The sequence below is a fragment of the Alosa pseudoharengus genome, unplaced genomic scaffold (assembly GCF_046254945.1).
Source record: "Alosa pseudoharengus isolate Yale_2024_CS ecotype anadromous, Long Island Sound unplaced genomic scaffold, YU_APseudo_1.1 YU_APseudo_1.1_scf_17, whole genome shotgun sequence".
Classification (NCBI taxonomy): domain Eukaryota; kingdom Metazoa; phylum Chordata; class Actinopteri; order Clupeiformes; family Clupeidae; genus Alosa; species Alosa pseudoharengus.
This window is the reverse complement of record NW_027468640.1, coordinates 15,512,019-15,535,151: the sequence shown is the minus strand read 5'-3', so window position 1 is coordinate 15,535,151 and position 23,133 is coordinate 15,512,019. Positions and strand designations below refer to the sequence as shown.

General features: G+C 42.1%; 2 protein-coding genes across 4 annotated transcripts; one reads left to right on the top strand and one right to left on the bottom strand.

Annotated features, from left to right (window-relative positions):
- The first annotated feature begins 1,805 nt into the window (after window positions 1–1,805).
- On the top strand, window positions 1,806–19,317 carry epoa (erythropoietin a). 2 transcript variants are annotated; one of them, XM_076288670.1, is made up of 5 exons: window positions 1,806–2,042; window positions 9,660–9,790; window positions 10,044–10,127; window positions 11,591–11,755; window positions 18,329–19,317. In XM_076288670.1, the coding sequence occupies exons 1-5, from the start codon at window positions 1,964–1,966 to the stop codon at window positions 18,479–18,481; spliced, it is 612 nt and encodes a 203-aa protein (XP_076144785.1). In that variant the 5' UTR covers window positions 1,806–1,963; the 3' UTR covers window positions 18,482–19,317. The 2 variants fall into 2 exon arrangements, with proteins under 2 accessions (XP_076144785.1, XP_076144786.1); XM_076288671.1 differs by lacking the exon at window positions 1,806–2,042 and adding an exon at window positions 2,392–2,458.
- Window positions 19,318–20,881: 1,564 nt separating this feature from the next.
- pop7 (POP7 homolog, ribonuclease P/MRP subunit) lies at window positions 20,882–22,483 on the bottom strand. 2 transcript variants are annotated; one of them, XM_076289664.1, is made up of 2 exons: window positions 22,299–22,483; window positions 20,882–21,805 (listed from the first exon to the last, which is right to left on the bottom strand). In XM_076289664.1, the coding sequence occupies exon 2, from the start codon at window positions 21,803–21,805 to the stop codon at window positions 21,347–21,349; it is 459 nt and encodes a 152-aa protein (XP_076145779.1). In that variant the 5' UTR covers window positions 22,299–22,483; the 3' UTR covers window positions 20,882–21,346. The 2 variants fall into 2 exon arrangements, with proteins under 2 accessions (XP_076145779.1, XP_076145778.1); XM_076289663.1 differs by lacking the exon at window positions 22,299–22,483 and adding an exon at window positions 22,150–22,192.
- Between the last annotated feature and the right edge of the window lie 650 nt (window positions 22,484–23,133).

Here is a 23,133-nt window from a genome sequence, read left to right as displayed (position 1 = left end):
TGGCGCGGTCGTACGCGAACCGCATACTGTGGGTTGGGCCAGACTACGTGCGAGGCTGAAATCAAATTTTGGCCGGAAGTACGTAGGATGGTAACACCAGGCTACTAATCTATAGGAGCCAGAATTCTTTATGGTTGGTAGTGGATCAAATGTATTTCAGTCAATGAAATGTAAAATATTTTTTATCTTTTTTTATGTGATTTTCTGGATTTTCGTTTTGATTTTCTGTCTCTAACTGTTAAAATAAACCATTAAAATTATAGACCGTTTATTTCTTTGTCAGTGGGCAAACTTACAAAATCAGTGAGGGATCAAATAATTATTTCCTCCACTGTAGGTTACGGCCCAACCGGTTGACATTCGGACTTACACGTACTGTATGTCTGAAAGCAGCTTATGTTTCCACCATGGCTAAAAGGATTTCCAAGAAATTTCCCGGAAGTGTGTTATGTGAGTCCATGGGTTCGTGCGGGATAGATTAAGGACACATAGCAAATTCCACATGACTCTTGCGAGTGAAATAACGCCACTCCATAGCGCACAAGTTGGGGGCAGCATACCTCTACAGTAGGGCTATAATTTAATACCATAGGGGCCTACTTAGAATTACACCATTATCTACATTTGATTTGTGCACTTGACCCACTTAAGACAACTGAGGTCCCAACTTCTATAGGAACATTTGCTTGTTACTAACACTTAACACTAACAGGCCCGCCTAACACAAGTAGCCTATATATGTTTGTGTATTCTTTTAGTTTGGATTAAGTATGGGTTGTTTATCCCCGAACGTCTATAGCGCTAGGATAAATGTTAGTCGCATGATATACGTACTGGCATGTGTTGCTACATGTTATATGTGTGGTGCTGTGCCCACACATAGACGTGGCCACGATTAGCTCCCTGTGGACATTAGAGACTATTAATCTATTATTTAGTTCAATAGCAATTAGTCATACTGATCTGTCAACAGCACTCTGAGGTCGGCGTGTTTGTTAAATCAGTCATCCTTTCCTTAATTTTGGCCTCTGCGTCACATGTCCTGTCTCTGTGTATTTCCGACAAGCCATTAAGCGATGACTTAGTTTTGATTTCATGAGATTTTGTTTTTAGATATCATATCCCACCAATCCAACACACTAGTTGTTGTTTCTTGAGATAACATTTACGTGCATTAATTAAGCAGACGCTTTATCCCAAGCTACTTACAAAATGAGGAATAAATACAAAAAACAACAATCTATCTACAAAAAGATATCAGTGGAAGACACTAGAATGTGAAAGGGTGGTGAAGGAGAATAGAGGTGTCAGTGATACAGAGCGTGAAATAATCGTGCTCATCTTCGTAAGTGGGAGCATGAAGATCTCGTTGGTGCTGTCACAAACCCATGTGTACGGACTGTGGAAAGCGGCTCCAAAGGAGTCTGGCGCGCGCAACCCACCACTCCCCGCCCGACATGCTCGTCTAATGGGATGCTGAAGGAGCGAGATTGTCGTCTCTTTCCCGCTCTATGTCAACAGACCCCCTGCCTGCAAGCAACCTGTCAAGTCGCCTCCAAAGAGAGGGTGGAGGTCTGGCTGGGCTGCGCCAAAAAAACAGTGAAAACTTAAGAGACTCACTGAAATCTTAAAAATATGTTTCCTGTGATAGATTATTTTATTGGGACATTGTGCACTGTAAACAGTAGTGAAAAATACTTATAGGACCGTGATTTAAACATTGACAGCACCTGAGCCAAATCGCACAGATACGTTTATTGAGGAGCATCACTTATTGAAAAGTCACTAGTTTTTTAAAGCCGTTGTTTACATGCAGCGACTCTTGTTTGAAAACATATATTATTTTGATGACAGTGAAAGCATAACAAGGAAGCAGCCCGGATAATCCCCTCAAGACAATAAAATCAAAGAAACACCTACCGGATAAGTGTGAAATCCATAAAAAGAGCTTCGGTTGCAATTAATGGACTTAGACGGGGCCAATGAGCGAAACGGCGAGACACCGCTGAGGGACTATGTGGATTCGGTTATGGAGATACCCAGTGAGTAACGCAGTCACCGCCGTGTTTTTTACCTGACGCGGGGGTTCTCCTGCTTTAGCCTCAGATGACTTTGTGTTGATTCTCCACCCAGGTAATAGGACGATTAAAGGCGCACGGACGCGCGTCGCTATCGGGTTCATCGCCTTATCACTTAGTTTGAGTGGAGGTAAATAGAGGTTTTGAGGCTTGCCAAGAAGTGTGATGTAAAGCTGGATAGTTCTCTACTCTGGTGATAACTGGCGCTCCCAGGAATTCACTGTAGTTTACGTGCGCCAGGGGAGAACCAGAGAAGCAGACACATAGGATTGGACGCACTTGAACTCTTTCGCATTACGATCTATCAGCAAGTGCATAATATGCTTTCTCTCATAATTTGTAAAGATGTTGCGATCGTTTTCGAATGTTTCGCAGTTTTGGTAAGTTCGAACAACAGCCTGTACGTACATTTGTTTTATGTTTCATTCATTTTCACTATATAATAAGGTAGTTGGACAAACTGCTAGTCTGGTTTAAAATGCATTCGTTGATCGTGACTTTGGTAATGTGCATTTCTGTAATAGATATGTTTATGCTACTCCGTTATCTCTGAACTGATTATCAAGCTATATTTACCGTTATCTATGCTGTCCAGTGATAATCAATACTTATAATCGATCATTTTACCAACTCACTGGATGTGTATCCTTTATAAATGCTTTATCAAATAGAAAGTAGAATAGCTCAACTGCGAAAAATGACTTGTATTCCTAGAAAGCGTGAGGTGAAACCTAACACATGCATACGGAGCACATCACGTCAACATGCAGGGTTTATCAACATAGACGAGGGCGGGTTTTACGCACTACCCTGCTCTGCGTTATTAGGATTCACTCTAGCCCACAAGAACGTTATTGACTTTCAATCCATCACTTGCTATTTGCAGTTTATTATGAACATCTTAATCTCAGAATTTTATACTTTATACTTTAGGTCGGCTCTATCATTGGCTCGGATTTCAGTCAGCTCATTCGCATATTCAATTGGGCATTCATGTAAAGTCGGCCCAAGAATAAATCAAACTCCCTCTCAAATATAAATTCTAGGCGCATTAGAATATTGAAGACAAATGTTTCCGGTTAAGATTCCTTAAATGCACATTAAAAAGGTGGATGGAAACAGAGGTTCAGACCATCTTAGTGAGGTGCGAGGGCTCAAAGGAGATACCCTGTTCTCACGAGAGCTTGCATTTACAGAGTATTAACCGTGACATTGCATTTTCCAAAAAGAAAAAAAAAGCACATTTGCTGAGTCAAATCTTAATCATGTGCTGACAATGCAATTTTTATGCAATCATCCAGGCAGTTACTGTAACAATACAGAGGGTGAGAAAAGGGTCAGGGAAAGTCCAAAGGGGACACTCTTTTCAGGGAAATGAGATGTGATTCCACTCAGGATGTGATGTCACCTCAGAATTTGCAGAATGCTGAGCGATGACGAAGGAATAGATGAAGAGTTTATTCCTTGGCTACACTGTTGCGTATTTAAGTACTTTGGACATGAGTGTGTGAGAGCGAGAGAGAGAGAGAGAGAGATATGAGTAGCCTACCTACTTTTGTGCAGGCTAATAATGTTCTTGGCAGAGACTGAAAATGTTCTGATAATACGCTAGGTCCATCATACTCTGTCTTTGTTTGTACTGAGGTACTACCCCTCAGGACTTATTTGGATAAGGCCCAGTCATGAGTGATAATCAATAATATGTGGTAAGGCATTCAGCCCACATCCAGGATAAAAAAAGAGTGAGGTGAGATGTCAGCATGGAGCTTTGGCTCCTGGTCAGTCAGACTCACTGTGTTAACTTTGGCCAGGACCCGCTGGCATCACGCTCATGGATTCAAGGCACGTGGCCACCATTGGACGAATGCAAGGTGACTGCCCTTACCCCCTCCTCTCTCTCTGTCTCCTGCTTGAACTCTAGCCATTTGCCTGCTGGTTAATACAGTTAAGAGGATGGTGGAACATGCAGGGCATTTGTCAGCGAGTGGCATTCAGAGTTAAAGAGAGTTAAAGCAACACCAAAGAACTTTCCCTCTTTCGCACACACGCTATTTGTTTATCCAGCACCGGCTTTGCAAATAACGATGTCCACAGACAAGGTATAATATTTTGCATGACTTATAAAAGTATGATGTTTTGCGACATCAGATGGAAGTCAAATTTGTAGTTTCTTATGACTCATTCCATCGAACTACAGATCCGCTACCCGATCTCCATGACTTAACTCCATTTCCCGATCTGGCAAACTTACATAGTGCGGTTATAGCCGATAGAGGGCCGCGAAAGCGAATGCAGAATTGCCGTTCACTCTGTTACGAGTTGATGAACCACTGAAACGATTTTGGAAACAATATTTTAAGGTACAAAAAACTCTTTGGTGTTACTTTAAGAGTAAGAATGTGCTTGCTACTGTAACAGAGGTCGTAATTCGTCCGCCGCTCACGGCCCTCGAACCCGCCACCTTCTGCCTGCCACTGTCTGACCTTGACAGTCAGAATTCAGTAAGACAGCATGAGATGGATATGTTAGTCTTTGTTTCTGTGCTGAGGCTGAGAGTGGTAGGATTAAGCTTAAGTGGCAATCTCTGAAAGCACTTTGGGGAGAATGTGCACTTGATAACATTCAGCTTGGCAATGACATGGCCTACGTGACTTTCATTCAGCCACACTTCTTCTGGAGACTCACTGTGTATATGGACTCTGCAGTCACCGGCCTTTATCAGCAGTTTCGCATAAAATTAATTAAACCGTTAGGGCACGATCAGACAGGATGCGGTGACGTGCACCTTTTATGTTGTTTCATATTGGCAGTAAGCGTTTTGGGTGTTGCTTATGCGCATAGAGCGCCTTGCGTTTTTGTGCCTGAGCACCTCGAATTGAAAAAAAAAGTTAAACTCAAAGCGGGAAAGCGCCCGACGCCATTCACGTTTTTATGAAAAGATAGTGCACCTCGTGTCTTACAAGCAGCAAAGCACGTCCTGTCTGATCGCTACCTTAATCCTTCCTAATCCTGGAAGCTGTTGCAGCATGTTAGTTAGATGTGCGATGCATTTGCAACAACAGTATACTTTTGCATGATGTAAAGAATGATCTGTTGAGAAAGTGGGTTATTGGGGTGCTAACTAAACTATTAAAGAAGCCATAGGGGTTGATGGTAACAGGATTTTAAGAAGTTGTTAAATAAATGGCTAGAGCATGCAAGCCACCTACAGATGAATAAGACTTAAGGCAACTTATGCACACTGCTTCTGGTATTTCTTCACTTGTTTTGGTATAGTTTTTCACTTAACCCTTGCATGAGAGAGTTCTTAAAATAATCTTTGAAAGTTAACAGTCATCTGTTCAGCACAACCCACAACTGCACCTTCTCTGTCCATCTGTAGCTCCAGGTATAAAAGAGCCTTTTGCTGATGTGGTGTATATCTGAAGAGCTACACATAGCTAACACTAGAGCAAAGCATGTGCCAAACTGACTCCATTTGCTGCCCACAGCCTTTGGACGTGTCATTGGAGCTCGTCTAGGGGAATGAGGAGCAAATTGACCTTTGACCTCATACTGTTTTGGGTCTTCAGTCAATACTGATGTTTACTGATATTTTTTCCCCAATCAGTTATCAACAATTCAGTAATGTAACCAATCTCGTCTGGGGTGCAAAGCTTGGAACTAGGTTAGCATTTGGGGTAGATGTAAAAGATAAAAATATATAACATGCATGTATAAAAGACTTTTTTGTCTTCTTGGAACTTAGCCTATGGGAGAGTGACGCAAATTATCCCTTTGACGTATTGAAATCTTGGGTCACATGGTCGTGTCTGAAATCACAGGATCTAATGCTGTTGGGGTTCCAGGGGTATGAAATGGGAAACACGTGCCTCGTGTCACACAAAAATGTCCCACATCTGATTTTGCGTCAAGATGTTCAGAGGCGGCATGTTTTGTATGCAGCACCCATTATTTCTCCTAAGGTCAGGCAAAGTTCAAGATTAATCCTCATCGTTGTGCTCCTCAGACACAGACGAGGCACAAATATCACAGACACAGTACAGTAGACCACAGTGAGGAAATAGGCCGAAAGAAGAATGTGATGTTGGAGACAGACTGCAGCATCCCTGGTCGTCAGACGTTGCATTTTGGGTTATATGTTTTGTATGCACTGTGATTTATTTTTGGTTGGGGTCAGTCCAACTGGATAACCTTTGCCCCTTCTTGTCCATCAAGGTCAGGATATTGGCACAGAAAGCTCTACTAGAAATCACATGATTCTCATTGAGGTCTAGTTAGACTGTAAGTCAAAAGGCACCTCAGTTCTGGGCTTGTGTGTCAGACTCTGTTATTGTTTAAGGGATTAGACATTAGTTTCTCAGATAATGGGAGTTAAGCCTTTGGCACAACTGGCATGTCCACAGCCAATGCAGCTGTTTCCTTTGCCGAAGAGAACCTGGCTCTTCTCACTGGAAATTGAAGTTTAGAAACATAATCAGCAACATTTCAATCACAACCGGAATCATCATCGAATACAACCAACCATTTATGCACAGCGGATTCGACAGTTGCACATTTTAAATAGAATAAGATATCAGTGGGATCATCACTGGATTTGGATGCTTAAGTGAGCCACCATTGCAGCTCCTTCTCACATGGAATGTGCTGGATTGCTGGATATATGCTATGCACAAAGGGAGCCGTTGGCAGCTGGCACAGTGTATGTATGGACACTGTGGGCATAAGAAAGCCTAGAAATCTAGACGCGCCCCTAGCGGCAGCAAATTACATTTGCTGCCAGGGCTAGTCTAGCAACTCTCCGTTGGCTTGTGAGCTCCAGAAATCGAAACTTAATCAGGACATTGAAATCGTGTATAGAGTCGTTTGGTGGGCTTAACATAATGATTGATGGCAGAGTTGCAACGGTTTGGCTTGAATTCCCTGCTACTTGAAAACAAATATCCTATTGCGTCCTATTGCGTGCAGAGGGAATTTGAAAGACAACTGATTATCCCGCCCCTCGGACTGAGCACTGCGAACGGTGAGTGCCCAGACCCTACATTTTAATGTGGGTCTGGCTCGCCAGGCTAGGCATAGGACCTACTGTGGGCATAATGTGCCATAGCTACAGCTCTCATTGGCGTCAGAGGGAAAGCCATGCTACCATTCAGAGGCCTTCTATTGAGACTGATGGAATTTGAATGTATCGATATGAAGAAATTATTGATTGATAACTCTATGGGATATTGTTACATAAATGACAAAATGGCCAAATACTTCAAGCAGGATGAGAGTGCAGAGATGTAACAACAACAACTTTGCATTTGTTTAGTGCTTTTTCATCTTTACAGTGAAGTGGGAAACCTCACTAAACAGTGGCAATGTGTAGCACCCACCTGGGTGATGCATGGTAGCCATTATGCACCTGAATGTTCACCAGCTTGAGGTGGAGAGTGAGGGAATGAATGGGAATGAATGAATGAGCCAATTACACTGATGATCAGGGGGCCAGATAAAACGAGCCAAGTTGGGAAATTAACCTGGACACCGGGGGAACCCCCTACTGTGCGATAAGTGCCATCATGGAATCTTGAATGACCACAGTGAGTTTAACGTCTTATCCAAAGGACAAAGTTGTTGGTGTCCAAAAGAGAGCGAGAGATGCTCCAAGATGTTGCAGAGACGCCAGACTCCAGCAATTTCTTATCACGTCTCAAGATGTTAGGGCTTCCTGTGTTTTGTATGCAATCACCATTGTATAGAGATGAGGTCAGGTGGACAAGGTCAGTAGTGCTGGCATGCGACTTGTTAGTGGTGCCTATCTTCCACGCCATCCCAGACGACAGTGATGACGACGGCTACTTTAATTCCAAGAATCGGCCATTTCAGGCTTACTATTGGGTCTGCAGACATCAGTTTGTGGGATCTCTGATAATGAGTGGAGGTGTTGTGACATTATCTGTTGTGTATGCAGAATGTATTATTTTGGGTGTGGGTCCAGTCAGATAGATTCCTCTCTGACCAATGGCTGATGGCAATCGCTGAGACAGCGTGTCGTTGTGACGACATCTCTTGATGCAATGGTCTTTCTAGTGTGGGATTTAAAGGCACATTTGCACGTGCTGAAGCCAGTTCTCTCTTCACAGTCTTGTGCTATTTAAACAAGAGTTCAGAGATAAAGGGGGCATTGTTGGGAAATGACATACTTAGGTAGTCTATTTTTCATATGTTTAATACATGAGAAAGTTAAGTAAGGCTTTGTGAGGTTTTACTCTTTTTCAAGGTGTGTGGTTGTAGCTCAGCAGCTTTTAGTAACACCCTGACCTGAAATAGGTCAAGGTCATTTGAAGGAGACAACGGTCAGTCTCATCAGCTGAACAGGATAGTCACTACCTAGTTTCATGCTCCATGTCACATACACTGCAAAAATGTGCGAGCATCACCATGTATAACTAGAATACTAGCACCAAATGTCCTGTTTCTGCTAGGCATGTCTGTTTGTTCTTACCTAGCTAGCTGGCTATCACTATTAAACAGTAAAACGTACTGCCTCTTTTAACATCAGGCTGTTATATGCATCAAATGGGCTGTTTACGTGCCAAAGTGCACGAGCATAACGTGAGAGGTCATGTACAGGATTCACATCTCACCAGCATACCAGGAATCAAGGAAAAATCAATACTTCTCCATAGGAGAGAGACTGGGTTTATGAGTGAGAGGATGGGTGCTTAATCAAGTTCATGGAAGTTACACTCAAATTCTAATCTGGCTGACAAAAAGACTGCTACTTAAATTTTCCATATTTTCCAAATTTTCCGTATAATGTTCACCCCCATCACAGATGAGTGGATGTGATTGGTTCCTGGGTTTTTGATGATTCGGAAATGCTTGAATGGAACAGCAGATGGACCTCCTGAGCAAATTGAAATGCGTTCAACGATTTATCTGGGTTCACCCAGCCTACTAAAATTCTAGAACACAGAAACCAATTACATTATGAATAGTAAAGTTGTTGCCTACTTTTAAAGTTTATGTTTTAGGTGCACTTAAATAGTGCATGATATTTATGCAGCTGGCCTGTTGCTGTTTGTTACATCGGAGAGTTGTGAATTGCGTTTGATTCACGCTTGGAAATAGCATCGCTAACCTTTCTACCCTTTTTCACTCTGCTCTCTCTCTTTCACGTTCCCTGCTTTCCCTTTATCTCTCTCTCTTTCACGTTCCCTGCTTTCCCTTTATCTCTCTCTCTTTCACGTTCCCTGCTTTCCCTTTATCTCTCTCTTTTTCCCTACTTTCCTTTTATCTCTTTCTCTCTTTTCCCCTACTTTCCCTTTATATATCTCTCTCTCTTGGCCCTGTTTTCTTTCTCTCTCTCTCTCTCTCTTTTTCCCTGCCTTCCCTTTATCTCTCTCTTTTTCCAAACTTTCCCTTTATCTCTCTCTTTCTCTTTTTCCCTGCTTTCCCTTTATCTCTCTCCTTTTCCCTGCTTTCCCTTTATCTCTCTCTTTTTCCCTACTTTCCATTTATCTCTCTTTTTCCTGCTTTCTCTTTCTCTTTCTCTCTCTCTCTTTCCCTGCTTTCTCTTTCTCTTTCTCTCAGGACTGTTTGCCGTGCTGCTGATAGTATTGGGGTGGATCAGTCCAGGGCTGCCCTCTCCTTTGTGGCCCATCTGTGACCTCCGCGCTCTCGACCACTTTGTCAAGAAGGCACAGGAGGCTGAGGCCGCCATGGTAAGACACACACACACACACACACACACACACACACACACACACACACACACACACACACACACACACAGAGTAAAATATTCCTCCCCATGTTAAATTTCTGTTAAAATGATTTAATCTATTACTATTATTAGTATGTTTTATATAAGCTATATGACTTTAAACTGTTCATTTTTGTAATTATTGTACGTCATTTTGGACAAAAGCTTCTACTAAGAACCATAACTAGACCTTGCTTGCCTGCCTTTTACAGAGGAGCTGTAAGGAATGCAGCTTCACTACGCCATTCACTGTCCCTCAGCCCAGCGTGGACTACAACGCCTGGAGAAAGAAGGATGTAAGAATGCACCCCTTTCACTTCTCTCTTGTATTGTACACTCAATTCAACTCAGTTAAATTCAATTTAGTTAAGGTCAAGTCGATCCAGAGACAAATACGTTTGAGAGACAAGGCCGTAAAAAATATACAGTTAATATTCAACAATATTCAACCCCAATATTCAACAACGCTCAAAATGTCCCTCCAATCAAGACATAAAATGTATAAATGTAGTATCATTCAAGTATCATTCACTGTTGTCCAAAATAATCACTTGTCACAAACTGGAAAATGGTATGCTAAATGGTTAAGTAACTGACAGAAAAGGGATTGCAAAGGTGAGATTATCTCCGTTAAGTGAAGAAGCTTGATTACACAGAATTGTTGGGAAAACACTAGCTTGCCTTGCGCTCTCTTGAGCCATCACTTACTGTAAGTGAAAGTTGTAAAATACCATGGAACCATGAAATACCTAGCCTGGCCCCGCCCACTAGATCTTCTTTCAGGGAGATCTAGTCTGGAACACCATAGTTCATAATCGTTTCCCTCAAAGAAAATGTCAGGCAGACCACCGAGCACCCTCTCATCGAGTTTGTGCTTGTCAGTGCGCACCAGATTGTAATTGACAGTCAGATCTCACACAGCCCTGCTCTGATTGGACCAGAAGAACCAGGAGCTGTGGATTTTTGCAAAACAAATAACAGGCTCTAGTTGGAGGTAGAAGTGTGTTTTTTTTATCTAAAACCGGCTGATATATGTTCTGTCGGAGCATAGTGTCGGTTTCAGCGAATATGATCAAAAAAATCTTGCCATATGCAGCTTTAAGTTGGATGTAAATTGGAGGCCTACCAGGCTTGTGCAAAATTCCAGAATTGAATTGAAACTGGCTCTCAAAATTCCAATTCATTTTTTGAATTTCACTTGCATTTCAATTGAGGTAGCAAACAGGAAGCAGAATTGCAATTCGAATTGTGCACAGCCCTGAGACCTACATATAAACATATCGCCCCATGTGGTCATGAATTATAGAATAGAATGGCAGGAACTAATTCCCACCATGCACATTTGATTGAGGCCAACCAGGGCCGTGGCGAAGTAGGGCAGGGCCTAATCGGGAATCGAGAATCGGGGCTGAACCGAGGACTTTTGGAATGGAATACGACGCAACAATAAAACCGGAGAAATTAAAAAATTGATCAGTAGCATTTGTTTAGGGTTGCCTAGCAAAATAAGTGACTTTGCTCATATTTGTCAATAAAAATTATCTACAGATATATAAAAACTTTGCAAAATAATTAAAGATACTACTTCTTACCATTTGTATGTGTACATTTGACCTAAATGTATGTGTCTGTATGTATTTATGTGTGTGTCTTGTGTGTGTGCATGTTTATGTGTGTGTATGTATATATGTTTGTGTCTGTGTGTGCATGTTTATGTGTGTGTATGTATGTATGTATGTATGTGTCTATGTTTGTCCAGTCAGAGCAGCAGGCCCTTGAGGTGCAAACAGGACTATGGCTGTTGTCTCAGGCCCTGCTATCCCTGAAGACCTCAGTCAGCAACACAGCACTACACTCCCACATAGACAACAATCTGGGCAACATCGTCAGCATCGGACAGGTGCTGCGCAGTCTCAGCTTCCAGGTGAGTGCTGCCACTGAGTCCTAGTGTGTGTTGGTTAAGGTCCTGTGATGACAGGTTATCCCTGTTTTCTGCTGGTTACATAAGTCAAGTCAAGTCAAGTCAGATTTATTTGTATAGCGCATTTAACATGCACAGAGTGCAACCCAAAGCGCTCCACATACATAGGGTTGTGCGGCCCGCCGGCCAATTTTCAAAACCCAATGTGGCCCTTGAGCCAAAAAGTTTGCCCACCCCTGGACTAGACAGTCCGAATTTGTGATGGGCGACCCTGCTGATTATCAGCTCGGTGGTAGGGGTGGGCGATATATATCGTCTGCGATAATATCGTGATTGTTGTTTTAACGATGTGCAATTTGACATTATCGAGTATTTAAATTACTTATGGGGAAAAAACACTCGAAATCACGCACTGAAGACTCATACATTCCCAGGAGGTGTATGCGGGAGAAGCCCCTGGCTGCAGCAGAGCAAGTGTCACGTGATCACTAGTGGGTCACAACATTGTCCCACGCACACCTAATGTTTATTTTGTGCAGCGAGAGTAGCCTACTTGGGATTTTATGCGGCTACTTTTGTCATCGTTCAAGTAGCATTGATGAGACAGTCATTTTTCCTACACGGTATTATATGGAGAGAAAACATTAGCCTTTGAGTATTTTAATAGTCAGTTGTAAACAAAGAACTATTCTCAAGTAACTCTTTTGAAAATGGACTGAAGTTCGCTGTAAATATCTATAGATATATATCTAACGTTAGCATCTCTATGGGATTTCTCATATACATTAGACATAAGCTAACGCATTAGTTTCTATTCTGTAACTTGGAATGGTAGCCTCTTGGAAGGCTAGTGCTCTAAAACAAAACATAGAAGGAAATAACTGATATGTACTCTGTTGGTCTGCTTAGTTTTACAGTGAATCCTATGTAAAGGTTTGAAAGGAACTTCAGCCTCAGACTTTCTCTTGGGAAACTGTTAGGCCTATTCATCTTCTCTAATGTAGCTGGCTAGACCATGTCATTGCCACACACCTAAGTGGGGACAGAATTGGAAATGTGTCATAGAGTGACAATGCATTGGTTGATTTGGTTAAAAAGTCACAGGTTAGGTTATTGGTTATTATTGTAATGATGCTATTCATAAATAATTAGCGGTAAAGTAACTCAGACTTTAGCAAAACATTTTTTTAAAGGATATCGACTAATTATCGTTATCGTCAAAATCACAAAAAATATCGAGATATTATTTTTTGTCCATATCGCCCACCCCTACTTAGTGGTCCTAGACAGTGACCGTTTGTTGTTTGTTGTTCATGGTTGACGCTGTCACCAGAGTTTCTTAGCACTCAATCCAGACTCCAGGCACCGGTAGATGCTAGCATGGCAGCTCGCATGTCAGCCGCAGCTTGGTGGTCGTGGCAGCTGCAGATCTCTTGCAGATTGAAGTTAGGCACCCTTGCTGAGCAATCCCTCCGTCCAGACATTGGATGTGCAGCGTCACGGATGGATGAGAGACTTCAGAGACATAAGGCAGGCTAGCCAAGGCGCTCATCAGCCCAATGGAAGCTGGTTAACGTTACTGACGTTGATGGTGTCAGCCGAGTTTGTTAATCAGAAAAAAGGACTAAGAATAACACAAAAACGATCGAAAATAACATAAATAAAGAGTGATTACATTTAACTAGAAAAATAAATACAAAAAATTAACACAACATTACATAAAATTACGAACATTACATAAATACAAACAAAAACATGATGCCAGACGGAGCAGCGTGTCTCGCCAGTGTCCCCGTAACCAGTGATGCCAGTAACGCGTTACTTAGTAACGCGTTAGTCTATTTTTACCACTTTTTTCAGTAACGAGTAATCTAACGCGCTACTATTTACAAACCAGTAATCAGATTAAAGTTACTTATCTAAGTTACTGTGCGTTACTATTTTTGTCATGTTCCTTAATAAAAAGATATATTCTTTGCTTTCTTCTTGTCTTGGGTATTAATGTCATGTAGAGGCTATGCTCACGTTTTCAGCATGAGGACAATTCACGTGCAGCGACACAAACGTAAACAACAATGGAGGGAGAGAGAGAGATGCACATTTCATCAGTCATTACTTTGAGTTTGTGTCAGTTAAACATGACAACATTAAGGTACATTGTACATTCTGTGCTGGCGACAAAGTGCTGTCTAGCTAGACATCCCAAGTCTCCCGAAGTTTTGTGAGTCTCCCACATATTGATAGCGGCTTCCTGACGCCCGCAAATTACATAAAATCTCCCGGAACCTAGAGCGAACAAGAGCACGCAAGCCAGACCGGACTTCAAATCAAAGATTATAGAATCTTTGCTTCAAATCGCGTGTGCATAGCTTAATGCGCACACAACGGAGAGGGAGAGAGAGAGGAGTGGTGCGTTTGTATCTGAAGCGCATCCAAGACAGAGAGCATCCTGGTCTGTTTTGCTAAATCAACCAATCCGTTTTCAGTGTAAGTGCTTATATCTCTTTTCTCCCAAACATAATTAATCAGTTCAGTCAGTGTATCTAGGAACAGAAGCGTCATGGCAGTGTCAGTGCCCCTCAAAAAGGAATATTTAAGACCCATTTCACATCAGACTACACAAAAGTGTACCCAATTGTCTCAAAAGATTAGCATTGCTCACGGCGGGTTAAATGATTTCAAAAGACTTGTTGAGGTGAGTTTAACAAGTGTAATTTCATTTGCATATTATTCAGGCCTATAGGCTACAAGATGGCTAGTTGCCAAGGCTACATGAAAAAAAATCTACATATTTTACTATAACAGTTTCTATCAATAGGCCTTCCTTATTTGGTGTACTTAGACATTATTGAACAAACATCTGAATTTCAGTATCTAAGTAGGTTAGGTTGGGATGTCTGCTATACATTGCTGTTAAAATGCACTTCCAGTATATTGAGTATTGACAAAACCGTTATCATTTTTATGTTGAGGCGTTGGGGGTGTTGTCGGCAGCTGCTGAAAGTAACTAATAAAGTAACTTGTAATCTAACTTAGTTACTTTTAAAATCAAGTAATCAGTAAAGTAACTAAGTTACTTTTTAAAGGAGTAATCAGTAATCAGTAATCAGATTACTTTTTCAAGGTAACTGTGGCAACACTGCCCGTAACCTAGCAACGGATAAGGTGTGTGATTCGTAATTCGGTTAGTTTCCTGGTGAATAGTCAAGTCAAGTCAAGTCAGATTTATTTATAAAGCGCATTTAACATGCACATAGTGCAATCCAAAGCGCTCCACAAACAAGACACATAACAAGACAAAAGATGCCGGATGGAGCGGCGTAGTCGCCAGCGTACCCATGACATCAAGACAAGACAAATACATTTAAAAAATAACAAATACAAAAAAAATGCCGGACGGAGCGGCGTAGTCGCCAGCGTACCCGTGACACCAAGACATACAAGACAGACAACAAAACAAATAAACAAATAAAAAAAGAAAATATATTCTAAAAGGGGAAAAAGTGATGTTAAAATTAGTCCAATTTCCAAACCAGCTGAAATTGTCCAAGGGCAATGATGATCCGTGAAAATTGCGCACAGAGCTGTGTCTTTACAACCGATGCAATGCCAACAAAGTTCTTTAGCAACTGACCAACCCGGTGAATTCACTGGCAGTCTGGAGATAACGTTAACGTTAGAAGCTAGGCCTGCTAGACTGCAGTCTGGAGATGATGGAAGCACAGTCCAAAGTACTGAGCGATCGTGTAGAACCGCAATTCGGTGGACTTAACAGCGACTTTGTTGCAACAACAACAAACAAACAAACAAAAACATGATGCCAGACGGAGCGGCGTGTCTCGCATACAGTATTCCTGGTAGTGATGTTTTTTCTTGGTAATGATGGTTGTTCTGGTGATTGTTTAGCATACACATTTTTTACAAACAGAACTAAGGCGACGGTAATTGTTTTCTGTGACATGTTATAAAGTTGCTAAAATTTGCTCAATTGGGTTAAAGTACACTTAAAGTGCTACACTTAAAGTGCTTCTTCAGGCCATGCTGCTGGTTTATGATTTGCTATTTGCATGTCTGACAGTTTAAATATTCCCACAGTTTGAACATCAGGTGAATGGTAAAGATTTCTTGGGATTGCCTGATATGAAAACGTGCCGCACCCACACACACACAACTTTGACAAAAACACATAGTCAAGTCTAGTCAACTTTATTTATATAGCACATTTCATACACAGAGGTCATTCAATGTGCTTTACATAAACACAAGCAACCAGGAATAGCTAATAAAAGCATAGGACATATATATAAAAGAACACACAACTTTCATGCCGATAAAAGAACTCAGACTGCCGTTACACATCTCAACCACACACCCACAGACACACAACGCCCGCCTGCATGCACCCACACCAAATACATGGAAACTCTTTGTTCCAGAAATGCGGAGAAATGCCCGAGATTATCTGTGTGTGTGTGTGTGTGTGTGTGTGTGTGTGTGTGTGTGTGTGTGAACCAAATGTGCTGAGGTCAGCAGGGGCAATCAGCAGACAAACATGCCCTCCAGACTGAACCCAGTTGTATTCCTTCGCCAGATACACACACACACACACACACACACACACACACACACACGCACACATACACACACACATGCACACACCCACGCACATGCACGCACCCGCACACGCGCACACACACACACACACACACACATGCACACACAGACATGCACACGCACGCACATACATACATGCAAACACCCACACATAGACCAGCAGCATTGTCCATTCACAGTCAGATATGCACAAATATGCATCTATTATGATCTCTAGATTTACTTTAATTATGTGTGAGTACATAATCAGTGTTTTCTAGAGAACTGAATTCCATTTGTGGTGGTTGGTTTGCAGAATTAACTTGAATGCAACAGTTTTTAACAAATTATCACTGCGTGGTTATCCTAACCAGATTTAAGCACAATTTAGTACAACCTGGAAAATCATTGTGTGGTGGTCAATGTTGATATTGTGGTGGGCCACCACAAATAAGTCAATGTATGGGAAACACTGATAATTATATCTAGACTATCTATCTGTCAATCTAGTGTATTTTCTGCACTTAGTGTAATTTGCATATTAACAGTTAGGCAGTTTGTCATTGTGCAAATGAAACTGTGCTCTCAATCAAAAGTTTGAACTTGTTAACTACCAAAAAAAAGACCCTAGGTTGTTTTTACTCCGGAGTTACATTTTAAACGTCTGTAGAAAGTTATGGTTATTGTATTTATCAGATGCCTTTTTTAGAACATGAAAAGGTTAGAAGTGATGGAAAAGGTCTGGACAACCGGGAGCAGTGACCTGCCTGCTACAGCGGCGCTCGGGGAGCAGTGAGGGTTTAGGTGCCTTCGGTTACAAGCCCTGGTCTGGGATCGAACCGGCAACCTGCCCTAACCAGTAGGCCACGGCTGCCCCATAACATACACATACACATTAGACATACACATTTAGTTTGTGAATACTGTGTTAAGCTAAGCAGCAGATATTTACAGTACGGACCAATAGCCTTTGTCATACCAAACGCAAATGGAAGAGAAATGTTCACAGCAAACACTGGCTAAACTTTTGCCAAAAAACACAAGTTGCCATGCTAGGCATAGATCCATGCCAAGGCATAGATCAATAGTGAATGCTGTTGTTGGTGTTTGGAAGGTTCTTGCATACCTTTTATACCTTTAGGTGGTTAGGCTAGCTTGTATTTGTTTGACCAAAACTGCTTATGCATATCTAATCTAACACGAGAGTGAAGGCTGATATCGAAGTGATGTTGAATTGATTAGAGGCAGTGGTGGTCTAATGAGGTAAGGTATCCATCATGCATCTGGCCTTCCAAATGGAACACTGTAAGGTTGTGAGTTTAATCTTCAAGGGCTGCCACCATAGACCATAGAAGTTAGTCTACAAAAGGACCCAAAGCTGTCATCTTTGCCCATATAAGGAGATCCGGGTACCGTCTTTGCCCATATAAGGAGATCCATATCTCCTTATATAGGCAAAGATGGCAGCTGTGGGTCCTTTTTGTAGGTGAACATCAGAGGTCTATTGTGGCACTGAGCAAAGCACTCAACCCTGAGTTACTCCAGGGGGTGTGGCCCTGTAGACACATCAATATTCCGCAAGTTGACCTGTGTGCTAAATAACAAATAATACAATGGAAGATAAAAGCACTTTGTCATTTCCTGGACATAAAGCGCAGTCTATGGGCTGCACTCGGTGAAAAGAAAACCACATGGTTGTATTTGTTCACTGAAGATGTCATGAACTAATGATGAGCTAGATAAAACAGCAAAAGTTGACAGCAGCCAGATTGAGTTAGTGCCCCTACAAACTACCAGCTGGCACAATGGAAAAATGGTTGAATATTCTGTGTCATTTTTGAATTCACATCAGTTGTCCATGCATTTGTTTTCACCGAGTTGTTCCAAAGTGGCCACAATATTCCCCATATATACTGTATGTGTACGTTTGAGAAAGGGACCTGCCCTTGACCACATCTCTTTCTGCTTCTGATCTTTCTACAGGACTACACTCCCCCCGAGGCAGCTTCAGTCACCACGGACACGTGGCGCGTGACCTCGGCTTCTGCCCTCTTCCAGGTCCAGTTCAACTTCCTCCGAGGGAAGGTCCGGCTCCTGATGTCCCACGCGCCTGTATGCCAACAAGCTGTCAGCTGATTGGTTGTCAGCCTGGACAGGGGTCTGTTGATTGGAGCAGCCCTGTGTCAAAGGGGTGGTACGTGGGACCAAGGAGGCTGCTAGTTGGAGAGGACTCAGGGAGATTTCATCTGCTTAGGGTCATAGACGGACATTTTGTAACCATGGGACATATGCCCGTATGGCATGAAGACACAAGGGGATGGAGATGACTGAAGCACTTTGTGTGGGTTTAAGACGTAAAAGGGAATGCTGGAATCCTGCCTCCTTAAGTGAAATATATGCTACAATCCTTAGGTCTACTGGGCCCGGTCTAACATTTCACCTTTCAAACTTGTGTATGCTTTTCCTTATGGAAAGATGTGTTCATCTCACAGGCTCAAACACCATTGGCTGCAACAGCTCTTCACTACATCATATGCACTGGAATGCACTGTATCATTGTCAATCAGAAACAGCCAGCCTATCCCCAGTTGGGAAGATGAGACTGACAGCCAATCAAATCTCACCAGATCCGGACTGTTCCTGTAGTTTGGATGTTAAATGAATTGTACTAACAATTCATTGTAAATTAATTGAATTGTTGTTTTGTTATTTATACAGATGTATATTTCTAATAGTCAAAAACATAGAAAGGGTTTAATGCGCCATGCCTTTCTGTTGTAGTTTAAACTGTAGCACTTGTGTGCATTGTTAGATATTGGAAATATTACTTGCTGCTACGCACCTTGTGTGTGTGTGTGTGTGTGTGTGTGTGTGTGTGTGTGTGTGTGTGTGTGTGTGTGTGTGTGTGTGTGTGTGTGTGTGTGTGTGTGTGTGTGTGTGTGTGTGTGTGTGTGTGTGTGTGTGTGCGTGCGTGCGTGCGTGCGTGAGCGAGTGTGAGTGTGAGTGTGTGAGAGAGAGAAAGAGAGTGCAAGATAGTGGAGCATTAAGTGTGTGTAAACTCCCTGAGTGACCTCAACAGTGACGGCAGACATTGTCATTGGGGGGTCACCTCGGGTGAAAGAGGAAAGAAGAGAATGCATGAGAGAGTGTGAGAGAGGTCCATGGAAAATGTGTGTGAGAAGCAAAGGACTGAATAAGTGTCAGTGTGTGAGAGAAAACGAGAGCGAGTGTGGTGGGGGGGGGGGGAGGTGGCAAGCATGGAGGGTCTACGTGAGAATAGCTTAACCTCTGCATTGGTTATCACTCAACAGGACTAAGGCATGCAGGGAAGCGGCTATGACACTGCTCAGCGGAGATAGCACCAGGGCCTGAACAAATACTGACTGGCTACTGACATGCACATCCTCACTCCTGCCTTACTCGCTCACTCACTTTGTGGTATTTATTTTTAATTCAATACAATTTTATTCATAGAGGTCCAAAACCATTTAAATTTGACTTTGTCATTCACTTAATGGTATTTTTGTTTTTTCAATTCAATTTTACTCATAGAGGTCCAAAACCATTTCAGAGTTCTAAGAGCTTTATAGAGCTCGGGATCTTATACCTTTTAGTATTGATCATCTCTCTCTCTCATAGCCTCTCTATTTTGGAGTAGTATTTTTATAATGAATATGTTTGTCCTGTTTTGAGCTTTGTGTGAAAACGGTTTAGTTTGCATTGTTGATTTTCCGTTGTTGTTGTTTTTTTCCTCATCGTCAGTATTGTTTTTGTACGTGTCCATCAGTCACCCAGATGTTTGGAAGGAAGTTTGTAAATGTCATTTCCTCTTTGTAGTGTTGTTTGCTCTCTAAATCACCATGCCATTTGGTATTTAAAAGAAAAACATTATTCTTAGATTAAAAAAAAATCCTGAAAACATGCAGAGGAAATTTTGAGTTTGTGATAAGTGCTTCTTTGTGTTGTCCTGCTTTCTGTTTTTGAGATGTTGTGAAAAGCTCATTTAGAGGTCAATGTCAAAGCACCTGCCCCTGCACACGGAGAAGCAGTATGCTGCAATGAACTTGAGCATGATCTAGTGCAGATCCACCACTGACCATTCCCGAAACTTCTCGGTTTTAAAGACAGTGTTAGCAGGGACACTAGATCACACTGCCCCCTCTGGACACAGTAGGCTTAGGCTATAAACAACAGACAACTTAAAGGGTTCAGTCTGTGACTAATCCAATGCATTTTATTCTGTCAAATTCAGAAGATTGCTCCTCACAGTCCACGAGCTGACCTTCCTGTGTGTGCACACAGAAAAGAAAATAGGATGGGATGGGGGGGGGGGGGGGGGGGGTTCTAGCATTATAACACTGTCCTGGCTCTGCATATGGGAAACACAATAGCTTGAAGTCCCACTATCCTACATGTTGCTTCATAAATTGAGGGGAGGTACATCAGTTGGTAAGGTGCTGAGCTCAAATATCAACTTCACTTCAGTCTTGGTCTTCTAGCCTGCCCAACACGCCATCTGTATGAGCAGATGCCATGCACAATTCATACTGTTTAATAACATGTCAATATATATGGCATTCTTACACAACAAAAAAGGAACACCACTCTACACCACTTATAAAAAATGAAATCAAATAAACATTACTAGAGGATTTAGTCACAAGCAGACAACAGTCCTACAGATACTTCTTAATGTAAACAAATCAAAATTTATCCACGTGGCCATAACTGAGCCATTTCCTTTCAGATCATTAACTCAGTATCAGCTGTTAAAAAAATATTGTTGGCCATCCACACACTACACATCTGTGTCCATCCCAATGATATTCATGTGTGGAAAAAAAAAATACATAAGGCGACACTTTATCGTCACATCAATGCTTATGCTCTAAACCATGCAAAGGTACAAGAGATAATAGTTGATGAAAGAATGTAAAAGTTGGTACTGGAGTACGAGGGGAACAATGGCTGTGTTTGTAGATTTCTGCAGACGGCCCATTTTCATTGAGGGTCGGGGTAGAAAACCTTAATGTGAATGGCCGAGTTATTCCGAGTACGCGTGATGGGCTCACCGGCTTCGTCCGGGTCCTCCGGCTCCAGATCGTCGACCAGCTCGACAGTGGAGGTGTTTGCGGCGAGCTGCAGCGCCCCCTGGCTGCTCGCTTGGAGCTGCAGCGCAATGTTAATTGCACGGTTGATAGCCAGTCCGAGTCCGTGAATGCAGATTTCCCGGTGGCCGCCGGTGCCTCCGCCGTCCAACAGCTTCTGGCATCGAGCAAGCTGAGCTTTGAAGTCCGTCTTCATGTTGACATACACGTCGTTGCGCCGCTTTGGTAGTTTCCGAGGCAGCCGTTTGCGGAGTGTATACTCCACGGGGTCCATCTCCACCACCATGGACCCCTCCGAAGAAAGGCCAACAGGGTTCTGTGGTACCGGAGCGGGGCTGCGAGGCTCTGCCATCTTAATAGGTAACCGGTTACCGGAGTGATCAGGGGCAGGCAGGGAAGAACAGAAAGAATGGCATGTCATCAACGTAATATCAACGCAAGCAAAGTGACAATAATAATAATAATGATAATAATAATTTAAAAAACAACAACAATCTAGTTTAAATAAGTGTACAAAAGTATAAACGCTACATTAACGCTACTTAACGCTGCATGTCGGGATGACAAGGTCAGTTGCATCCAACCAACTGATGAAAGGCTCAGTGACAGTAGGCTAGCCTACGATGGAATGTGCCAAAGGGAGAATTGAATTCACCTCAGCAACCTTAAAGACATATAGGGCAGGTTAATGTTTACCTGTTCCAACTGTGGCTGAAACGCTGATCTCTCTTTTTGTGGTTTTCACTTCACTTTCTCTTGGTTAGTCTAGTCACGGCAGTCTAGGTTTTGCTTGCTTGTTTGTTTTTCCACGCTAGCTGGCTATGCTGACACGAGTGGAGTCCTACCTTGCGTTGACAGTGAAGGAATATATCCAGCTGGCTAAGTTATGGGGAAACACAACACAAAGTGTGATTGTTGGTTGCTCGACTCTGTTTCATATAAACGAGCACACACCGAAGACATTAAAAAATAAACGCACACACACAGATACAAAAACAGCAAGCAGACGACTCGGTCTGACGAGTTGAGGTTTTGACGTACATTAAGCAGCTCTTGATTCATTAGCGCCACCTTGGGAACTGGAGTGAATATAGAAGCGTTACCTATCTTTCATTTAGCGTCAGTTCTTTTGAGAGGTCAGATGTCATTATTTTGAGCAAGTTTCTCCTTATTCCAAGATGAATTATTTTGAGATTTTTTTTTTCATTTGAACTATTAACTATCATTTTAATCTTTAATGATTCCTGTCACAATGGTCTTCCATATGTGAACTAGACTACAGGGTCCAAAATAACTTTATAACAGGAATGCAACTTAAATAACAGGAATTCAGCATATATATTTCCCCTGAAGTTAAACAAGTGTCTTGCTCACTTACAATAAAACAGCATTTCACATACCACATACATTTTATTGCAAGGATATTATTTTATTGAAAAGACTGTGACTCATGAGGAAAATACACTCCATTTGCCTATTGCTACATGATGTTGGTTACTAACAGCAATTTTAACATTTTATACATCAGTGGATGAGCAAAATCAGTGGATGAGCAAAAATTTTCTGAAACTAAATGATGACAAAACAGAGGTACTTTTGGTGGGACCAAAACTAAAGCGAGATATTGTTCTTAGTAATCTGGGAAACTTGGCACACCAGGTCAAACCAAAAGTAACAAGC